Raw genomic sequence first — 10871 nt, forward strand, 5'->3', positions numbered from 1 at the left:
AATAATAAAAAAAACTGTCATTGGGGGTCATTTACAAATGCCAGGCACAAGCTACTTTTTGGCATCAGTGCAACATTTTGTTGCACATAGCATTTGCACCGTCCTTGCGACTGCCACGGGGCCAACATCCCTGGTAACATTTACACATGAAAACTGGCATAAAAACGGAGTGGAGTCGTTTTTCACTCCAGGCACACGGACAACCCAGTCATAAATTAGGTACATGCCTGGCAACATAGGGCGAAATCAAAGATCGCTGAAAAATGACGGTCATTTACAAAGACTACCATTGTGCCCATGCAGATAAACCAAGAATCTTAATTTTTTTTAGCCAAAGAATGGGGCTTTCAGTTTTATTGAGATGAAACACAAATGTCATACATTCAAATACTGATCAGAGGGCCCCATGGCCTGCCGCGTAGTGTACTTTGCTTTTAAAGTCAGGCCAGTCCCATTTGTATAATGATCCAGCAGAAACTTTTGTAGGCAGCATCCGAAACCGAGACTTCCAAACGTTATAAACTTTAAAAAATAGCTTCTTTTCACACTTTAGCATAGAGAACACAATTAGAAGTATCAAAAGGTGTGTCTTGTGCTGTACATTTCACAAAACGTGGCCACACTAGGGTGCATCATATCTACATGTACCTGAAATGCAGAACACTTCCCCCAAACCAAACTAACCCAGAACCTAAGAGCACACTGCAAAGGAACATAAAAACTTTATTAACCAGTGGTGTAAGAGAAACGTCACACAGATGTGAGGGCGCAGACAGAAGGAAAAGGTGATAGCAGCTCCATCATGTAGACACATTAACTGAGCGCTTGTGCTGTTAACAATACAGCTCTTGCACAGCTGTGGTCATAGTCATTGTATTCACTGAATACTACAATATACCGGTATACACATCGTCCCAAAAGGTAGAAGCGAAGAGTGGTTCATTTCTGTTGATCTTTTGGAAGCGGTCTTCTGAAAAGCAGTATGTGAGGTTCTGCCAAGGGAAAAAAAATTATTATAAAAAGGTTTATCATTGGAAATGAGAGCGAGTGTAGCAGTCTCCAACATCACTCAGGTGAAGCCCTGGGGACTCCGGGAACTAGATTTGGGATCACTAAATGTTTTTTGTGGGAATAGTTACTGGTTTACACATGTTTCTATAAAATCTAATATCATTTTATGACCTCAGAAGTTTTAGAAGAGGGTGTTTGGTCTGTGAAACACCATCCACATTTTCCCTGATTCACTGTATCAGCTCAGTCACCAGGCCGCAAGTACCGTATTTTTCGCTTTCTGATTATACGATGCACCTGCCCATAAGACGCACCTAGGTTTTTGAGGAGGAAAATAAGAAAAAAAAAATATTATGAACCAAAAAGGTGTGCTTTTGGTGGATTTTGAACTACTGGTCTGTGGATGACACACTGTTATGGGGGGGGGGGAATCTGTGGATGACACACTGTTATGTGGGGGGGGGGGGGGGGGAATCTGTGGATGACACACTGTTATGTGGGGGGGGGGGGGGGAATCTGTGGATGACACACTGTTATGTGGGGGGGGAGGGAGGGATCTGTGGATGACACAGTTATGGGGGGGAGGGAGGGATCTGTGGATGACACAGTTATGGGGGGGAGGGAGGGATCTGTGGATGACACAGTTATGGGGGGGAGGGAGGGATCTGTGGATGACACAGTTATGGGGGGGAGGGAGGGATCTGTGGATGACACAGTTATGGGGGGGAGGGAGGGATCTGTGGATGACACAGTTATGGGGGGGAGGGAGGGATCTGTGGATGACACAGTTATGGGGGGGAGGGAGGGATCTGTGGATGACACAGTTATGGGGGGGAGGGAGGGATCTGTGGATGACACAGTTATGGGGGGGAGGGAGGGATCTGTGGATGACACAGTTATGGGGGGGAGGGAGGGATCTGTGGATGACAGTTATGGGGGGGAGGGAGGGATCTGTGGATGACACAGTTATGGGGGGGAGGGAGGGATCTGTGGATGACACAGTTATGGGGGGGAGGGAGGGATCTGTGGATGACACAGTTATGGGGGGGGAGGGAGGGATCTGTGGATGACACAGTTATGGGGGGGGGGAGGGATCTGTGGATGACACAGTTATGGGGGGGAGGGATCTGTGGATGACAGTTATGGGGGGGGGGGGATCTGTGGATGACAGTTATGGGGGGGGAGGGATCTGTGGATGACAGTTATGGGGAGGGGAGGGATCTGTGGATGACAGTTATGGGGGGGAGGGATCTGTGGATGACACAGTTATGGGGGGGGAGGGATCTGTGGATGACACAGTTATGGGGGAGGGAGGGATCTGTGGATGACACAGTTATGGGGGGAGGGAGGGATCTGTGGATGACACAGTTATGGGGGGAGGGAGGGATCTGTGGATGACACAGTTATGGGGGGGGAGGGATCTGTGGATGACAGTTATGGGGAGGGGAGGGATCTGTGGATGACAGTTATGGGGGGGGAGGGATCTGTGGATGACAGTTATGGGGAGGGGAGGGATCTGTGGATGACAGTTATGGGGAGGGGAGGGATCTGTGGATGACAGTTATGGGGGGGGAGGGATCTGTGGATGACACAGTTATGGGGGGAGGGAGGGATCTGTGGATGACACAGTTATGGGGGGAGGGAGGGATCTGTGGATGACACAGTTATGGGGGGAGGGAGGGATCTGTGGATGACACAGTTATGGGGGGGGGAGGGATCTGTGGATGACACAGTTATGGGGGGAGGGATCTGTGGATGACACAGTTATGGGGGGAGGGATCTGTGGATGACAGTTATGGGGGGGGGGATCTGTGGATGACAGTTATGGGGGGGGGGGATCTGTGGATGACACAGTTATGGGGGGGGGGGATCTGTGGATGACAGTTATGGGGGGTGGGATCTGTGGATGACATACTGTTATGGGGGGTGGGGGTGGGATCTGTGGATGACACTTATGAGGGATGTGTGCTGTGACACATAGGGCCATGAGGAGGGCCAGCATAAGATGCTATATGTGTGGATGACACACATATAGCATCTTATGCTGGTCCCCCTCATGGCCTTAAGTTTCACAGCATTACAGTACTTTATTTTTTGTATGTAAAGTCTCTCTTTAATCCTGAATCAATCGCTCTCCTTTTGATAAACTAGCCCAATCACCTGCATCAGTACTCACTATGACTGCAGCGTGCGGTCCGGCCGGCGTGTGACTGACGTCACTCAGTCAGCCACGCTCCTCCCACTTCATTAATGAAGCAGGATGAAGTCCTGCGTCGGAGGGACCGCATGCTGCATTCATAGTGAGTACTGATGCAGGCGATTAGGCTAGTTTATCAATAGGAGAGCAATTGATTCAGGATTAAATACTTTAATACAAAGATTTCTGTGCACGTGGCCCAGTGTAATAGTGACTGCACCGGGCCCTGCTGTGAGTTGTATCAACAGCCACGCTGTGCAGCATAGTGGCCAGCGATATATCAGTGTCAGCCCTACAAAAAAAAAAAAAAATCAACCATCGTTTTATAAGACACACTGCCATTCCCCTCCCCTCCCCCCCCCCCCTCTTTTGGGGGAAAAAAAAGTGCGTTTTATAAAGCGAAAAATACGGCAATTGTAAAACCAATCACAGGAATGAACTCCAATTTCTTCCCCCCAGTAGTGCTAAACTCGAGGAGGTCCCTGTGTAGCCCTAGTCTTACACATACAGCAAATTCCTAGAGACCTCAGCATTTTTGAGCCCGGGTCTCAGATGAGGGAGTTTTCCAGAAGCTCCTTCACTCTTCATCTGACCGCCTACAACAGCTTCACTTGCAGTAGTTGTACCAGTGCCTTACCTGGTTCATGGATCATATAATGGACCCAGCCAAGGCTCTGCTGAACTCCAAGCCTTCTCCACTCTTCTTCAGACATCAAATGTGTTTTTGGCACTTGTTTTGCCAGATCTTTTGGCAGCATGACATGCCTAATAAAAATACATGAAACAAACAAACTTTTATGAACTGGAAAACCATTATTTGTGGTCATCCTACAAAATACACATTATAAGACTTACTGGCCATGCTTTGTGTGAGGCTGTTTTCACACTAGTGTTCGGGACATCTGGCAAGAAACAGCCTGCCTCATCTCTGGATCTGAAATTACCAGAAGCAACATGGATGCCGTATGGCCCCATTAACTACAATGGACTGGTTGAGATTTGGCCACAACCGGGCAAATATGCAGAGAATCGGCTGGAATACCGCTGTGCACATTTGCCAAGTTGTGGTTGGATCACCACCAGTCCCCATTAGTTAATGGGGCAGGATGACATACATGTACCTTCTGGCAATGTCAGATCCAGAGAGACCCCAAAGGCTGTTCCCTGCCAGATCTCCCAGACACTAGTGCGATACCGGCCTGAGCCTGACCAGCAGAATGAAGATACAGCCCCCCGGATCCTCTACATGAAGCAAGCAGGAACCCTTTTAGACCTTCACACTTACCATGGACGGATCCGTTTGTATTATCTGTAACATAGCCAAAACAGATCCGTCTTAAACACCATTGAAAGTCAATGGGGGACAGATCCGTTTTCTATTGTGCCAGTGAAAACGGATTTGTCCCTATTGACTTACATTGTGTGTCAGGACGGATCTGTTTGGTGTCCGCTGCCAAAGCGGAATGGAGACGAAACGGAGGCAAACTGATGCATTCTGAGCGGATCCTTATCCATTCAGAATGCTTTAAGGCATGACGGATCTCACAAACGGAAAGCCAAAACGCCAGTGTGAAAGTAGCCTTAGGGCTCTTTCACACTCGCGTTGTCCGGATCCGGCGTGTACTCCCCTTGCCGGAATTACACGCCGGATCCGGAAAAACGCAAGTGAACTGAAAGCATTTGACGACTGATCCGTCTTCAAAATGCGTTCAGTGTTACTATGGCAGCCAGGACGCTATTAAAGTCCTGGTTGCCATAGTAGTAGTGGGGAGCAGTATACTTACCGTCCGTGCGGCTCCCGGGGCGCTCCAGAATGACGTCAGAGTGCCCCATGCGCATGGATGATGTGCCATGTGATCACGTCATCCATGCGCATGGGGCGCCCTGACGTCACTCTGGAGCGCCCCGGGAGCCGCACAGACGGTAAGTATACTGCTCCCCCGCTCCCCACTACACTTTACCATGGCTGCCAGGACTTTAGCGTCCCGGCAGCCATGGTAACCATTTAGAAAAAGCTAAACGTCGGATCCAGCAATGCGCAGAAACGACGTTTAGCTTAAGGCCGGATCCGGATCAATGCCTTTCAATGGGCATTCATTCCGGATCCGGCCTTGCGGCAAGTGTTCAGGATTTTTGGCCGGAGCAAAAAGCGCAGCATGCTGCGGTATTTTCTCCGGCCAAAAAAACTTTCCGGTCCTGAACTGAAGACATCCTACTGCATCCTGAACGGATTTCACTCCATTCAGAATGCATTAGGATAATCCTGATCAGGATTCTTCCGGCATAGAGCCCCGACGACGGAACTCTATGCCGGAAGAAAAGAATGCAAGCGTGAAAGAGCTCTTAGATGGCCTGATGAACAGGTGAGCAAACACTCGTCGCCAAACACTGCTCAGTATAAACATGATGAGCCAACAAGCAAATGCTACTTTTTCATTGATCTTGCTGAAATTTAAAGGGGTTGTCCGGGTTCAGAGCTGAACCCGGACATAACTAAATTTTCACCCCGGCAGCCTGCCTGACATGAGCATCGGAGCAGTTCATGCTCTGATGCTCTCCTTTGCCCTGCGCTAAATTGCGCAGGGCAGAGGCATTTTTAGGAGTTCCGGTGACGTATCGGGGCTCGCTATGGGACTGCCAGGAAGCCCAGTGACATCACTGGCACTGATGGGCAGGATTTAGTGCTGCCCTAGCCAGTAAGGGTACTTTTACACTTGCGTTGTTTGATTCCGGCAGGCAGTTCCGTTGCCTGAACTGATCAGGCAAACTGTATGCAAACGCATGTCATTTTTTCAGACTGATCAGGATCCTGATCAGTCAGAAAAATGCATTGCAATACAGGATCAGTTTTTCCGCCATCAGGCAAAACAGATTCAGTATTTATTTTTTTCTAATTTTTAAAAGTCTGCGCATGAGCAAACCGGAAGGACGGATCCAGCATTCCAGTATTTTGAATGCCAGATCCGGCACTAATACATTCCTATGGAAAAAAATACCGGATCCGGCATTCAGGCATGCTGCGGTTTTCTCTTTTGCCTGGTCAGTCAAAATGACTGAACTGAAGACATCCTGATGCATCCTGAACGGATTGCTCTCCATTCAGAATGCATGGGGATATGCCTGATCAGTTCTTTTCCGGTATAGAGCCCCTGTGACGGAACTCTATGCCGGAAAAGAAAAACGCTAATGTGAAAGTGACCTAAAACAGCTAGGGCAGCTCTAAAGCACACCCATCAGTGTCGGTGACGTCACCGAACATACTGACGGCTGGAAGCTTCCGCCCAGCCGTGTGTTATTGTAAACAAAAGAGCCCATGCCCTGCAATCTAGTGCAGGGCAAGGGAGCACATCGGAGTGTGAGATGCTCCGATGCTCAAGTCAGGGGGCTGCATGTAATACAGTACAAGTGAAGTGAAGGAGATTAGGCAAATCTCATCTACACCTTGTCTTCTTTTTTCCTTCGTTGCGGAAATTGACCAGTGATGTGGATTTTGCAATCTGCAGCATGTCAATTTCTGCACTTTTCACCCTCTCCAACAGAAGGTGGCAAAATCCCATCAAATCTGCACAAAAAAAGCGCAATACTATGGATTTATGTGCGTTTTGGGGGCAGATTTTCTGCACATAAGCCTGCAACATATGCACATTTCCCCCTGTATATGATATGCTGCCAACATTACGACTGCTCAGTCACATACAGAACTGAGGATGGCTCCATGTAGAAGGCCCCAATGTCTGCAGGCACACCGCTCATCATGGTTTCTGCCATGGTTCTTCACTTCAGATGTTACAGACCCGGTTGTGGATTAGCCCCACTGAATGGAGCTACACCACAGACGAACACCAGCGGCACCCACCCAGACACTGCCGACAGTGGTTCCTTCCACTGAAAGCAATGGGAGGCAGACACCACGTGGCAGCTGTCAGAATTTCTGTGCAGAGTCTCTGCCAAAATTATGGCATCATAAACCAGTGTGTGAATGCGCCCATATATTGTAAGGACAGCCACTATCCATTAAGGCTACTTTCACACCAGCGTTTTCAATTCCGCTAATGAGATCAGTCATAGGATCCCAATAGCGGAAGAAAACGCTTCAGATTTGTTCTATGTTATTGTCAATGGGGACAAAACTGAACAAAACAGAGGGCACCTGAATGCATCCTCTTCAGTTTAGTTCAGCGTTTTTCTGTTCCCGATGTGGCGCGGAGCAAGACGGATCCGTCTTCTCTGACAATAGATGTTCATGACGTATGCATGCGGTTGTATTATGGTAACCGAAGAGTTTTTGCAGATCCATGACGGATTCGCAAAAACGCTTATGTGAAGTAGCCGTACCCTGTCCAGCCTCTATAAGCCTGAACAGTGCAATAAAGTTGCTGTTTAGAGGCAGACCCCACTCGCCCTGACTGCACTTTACAGACGCCTATTCATTTGACTGATCCCCACTAGAGATGAGAGAAGTAAGCTTCGGATGCTACAGCTAAAGCCGCTTCGCTAAAAAATCCGTTATAGCACTCTCCGTACAGTATTAGAATGTATAGGCTCCGATGAGCTGAAGCAAGTTACTCATGAAGTCGTGCAAGACTTTGTTGAATTGGAACCGAACTCTGCTTGGAGCGGTACCTTGGACCCGAAGCAGAGTTCAGTTCCAAGATTTTTCACTGTAATAATCAATTACCAAACTTATTCAACGACGTCCCGCTCCACTTTGTGAATAACTTACTTCGGCTCATTGGAGCCCATACATTCTAATACTGTACGGAGACGACTCTCCATACAGTGTTAGTCTACTTTCACATTAGCGTTTTTCTTTTCCGGTATTGAGTTCCGTCCTAGGGGCTTAATACCGGAAAATAACTGATCAGTTATATCCCAATACATTCTGAATGGAGAGCAATCCGTTCAGGATGCATCAGGACGTCTTCAGTTCAGTCTTTTTGACTGTTCAGGACGGAGATAAAACCGTAGCATGCTGCGGTTGTATCTCCGGAACACTTGCCAGAGTGTCGGATCCAGCATTGCGGTCTGCGCGTGCTCCGACCGCAAAATATGTGAAAAAATATATATAAATGCCGGATCCGTTTTTTCCAGATTACACGGGAGAGACTGATCCGTCTTACAAATGCATTGAAATTCCGGATCAGGATCCTGATCCGTGTGACAATTGCCATCAGTTGGCATACGTTTTGACGGATTCGTCAAGCAGTTTTGGCAATGGAACTGCCTACCGGACCACTCTGCTGCAAGTGTGAAAGTACCCTAAGAACAAATTTTTTTTTGAGAGAAGCGACTTCGAATGTAGTATCCGCAGTGGCATCGCTCATCTCCATTTACCACAATCTGTCTTCAGGGAACTTGTCCGACCAGACGACAGCAGTACAGGGCACAGTACTTTTATTCTGCGGACGGATCTGACGCCTCAGACTACTGCACTTTCTTCAGGTAGTAATCCTGGTAAACATAGTGCCAGTCATTTCCCTAATATTTTTCAAGCAGTCCCAAGATGATGGCCGACTACACGAAGGGGGCCAGTTACCATGATCCCCTACACCAGTTTTTGTTGCAAATAAGCTGCATCAGAAAACCTGATTGTGTGAAGCCTAAGGTCCCTTTAAAGGGGTTATCAAATATCTAAAATACCCCCCTCCCTTGGATCAAAACTTTCAGCAGCGGTGGGTGGAAAACAATGATTTTCTATGGGGACAAGCCATCACCACAGCAGTCATCTCCAATCAGGCAATTATCAGGAACATATGGCCCATTCCTGACAATTACCTCCAATAGTGGTCCCTGTAAAAGGCTTCCGTCAGGATTTATACTCCAGGGTGGCAGCTAAAGCCCCAGGTGACATCACAGTCCCTGACAATCAGCAGCATATGACTGAAGTGATCCTGCTTCATGGATGCCACAGCTAGTGTACAAACTGCCCCAGGGCTACGGTCGGCGTATACCGAGTGCGGCTCCATATCCACCATTACCCTCCTACTGCATGCGGCGATGCTGGCAGCCCAGCCACACATTGACAGCACCAGCATGAACCCCAACATGGCAGCCGTTTAGCTTCCTCGCGCCCGACGTTACCCACCACGTCCAGAAGGCTCTTACCTGTACTCGTACTTCTCATCCGTGTATTTGTCGGAATAATAGATATTTTTAAAAGACATGTTATCGGCAGGAAACGCCACACAACCCGCCTCTGAGAATGGCGACCGCCAAGTCAGACGGTTTACTTTACGCAACTCCCTCACAGAGTTCGCGATTTGAATTGGTAACGGCTAAATACTATATCCGGTAAGGACCAGCTGACGTCACAACATCACGTGGCACTCCTAGATCACGTGGACCGGAAACGGTAGAGCCGCGCGCTTTTTTTTTTTTCAAGAGTTTGAAGGTGTTTTTTTTTTTCACATTGAGCGAGCTGAGAAAAAAAATCCCTGCAGCACAGTAGAAGTACGCGGGGCCGTACTAATACTAATAGGCTTAGTCTGTGCTGTGAGATGCTGTGTAGCACACCTGTGAACGTGCTTTGGGGGGGGGATTGTACACTGAGATGGGGGTATCTGTGTGGGGTCTGTACTGTGTTTTATGCTGAGACTGGGGGGTACTCTGTGTTCTAGGTGGGGGGCTGTGATGGAGTGCTCACTGAGGTGGTTGTGGATGCTGAGGGAGGGGGTATCTGTCTGTATGGGGCTGTACTGTGCTTGTCACTGTGTTCTAGGTAGAGAGGGGCTGTGAGGGAGTGTTCACTGAGATGGGAGGGGGTATCTATGGGGGCTGTACTGCGTTTTATGCTGAGACTGGGGGTCACTGTTCTAGGTAGGGAGGGGCTGTAAGGGAGTGCTCACTGAGGAGGGAGGGTGTATCTGGGGGCTGTACTGCGTTTTATGCTGAGACTGGGGGTCACTGTGTTCTGGGGGGGGGGGGGCTGTGAGGGAGTGCTCACTGAGATGGTAGGAGTGGTTGTGGATGCTGTCGGAGGGGGTATCTGTCTGTATGGGGCTGTACTGTGCTTGTCACTGTGTTCTAGGTAGAGAGGGGCTGTGAGGGAGTGCTCACTGAGGAGGGAGGGTGTATCTGGGGGCTGTACTGCGTTTTATGCTGAGACTGGGGGTCACTGTGTTCTAGGTGGGGGGGGGGGGGCTGTGAGGGAGTGCTCACTGAGATGGTAGGAGTGGTTGTGGATGCTGTCGGAGGGGGTATCTGTCTGTATGGGGCTGTACTGTGCTTGTCACTGTGTTCTAGGTAGAGAGGGGCTGTGAGGGAGTGTTCACTGAGATGGGAGGGGGTATCTATGGGGGCTGTACTGCGTTTTATGCTGAGACTGGGGGTCACTGTGTTCTAGGTGGGGGGGGGGGGCTGTGAGGGAGTGCTCACTGAGATGGTAGGAGTGGTTGTGGATGCTGTTGGAGGGGGTATCTGTCTGTATGGGGCTGTACTGTGTTTTATGCTGAGACTGGGGGTCACTGTTCTAGGTAGGGGGGCTGTGAGGGAGTGTTCACTGAGATGGTAGGGGTGGATGCTGAGGGAGGGGGTATCTGTATGTGGGCTATACTGTGCTTTATGCTCAGACTGGGGGTCACTGTTCTAGGTAAGGGGGCTGTGAGAGAGTGTTCACTGACATGGTAGGGGTGGATGCTGAGGGAGGGGGTATCTGTATGGGGGC

The 10871-nt window shown here is 49.1% G+C and overlaps 1 protein-coding gene across 1 annotated transcript; it reads right to left on the reverse strand.

Annotated features, from left to right (window-relative positions):
- Positions 1–314: 314 nt before the first annotated feature.
- On the reverse strand, positions 315–9507 carry CKS2 (CDC28 protein kinase regulatory subunit 2). Its single transcript, XM_044287496.1, has 3 exons — positions 9314–9507; positions 3846–3973; positions 315–992 (listed from the first exon to the last, which is right to left on the reverse strand). Exons 1-3 carry the CDS (start codon positions 9370–9372, stop codon positions 940–942), a joined length of 240 nt encoding a protein of 79 aa, XP_044143431.1. The 5' UTR covers positions 9373–9507; the 3' UTR covers positions 315–939.
- Positions 9508–10871: the final 1364 nt, after the last annotated feature.

The sequence above is a fragment of the Bufo gargarizans genome, chromosome 1, assembly GCF_014858855.1.
Source record: "Bufo gargarizans isolate SCDJY-AF-19 chromosome 1, ASM1485885v1, whole genome shotgun sequence".
NCBI lineage: Eukaryota > Metazoa > Chordata > Amphibia > Anura > Bufonidae > Bufo > Bufo gargarizans.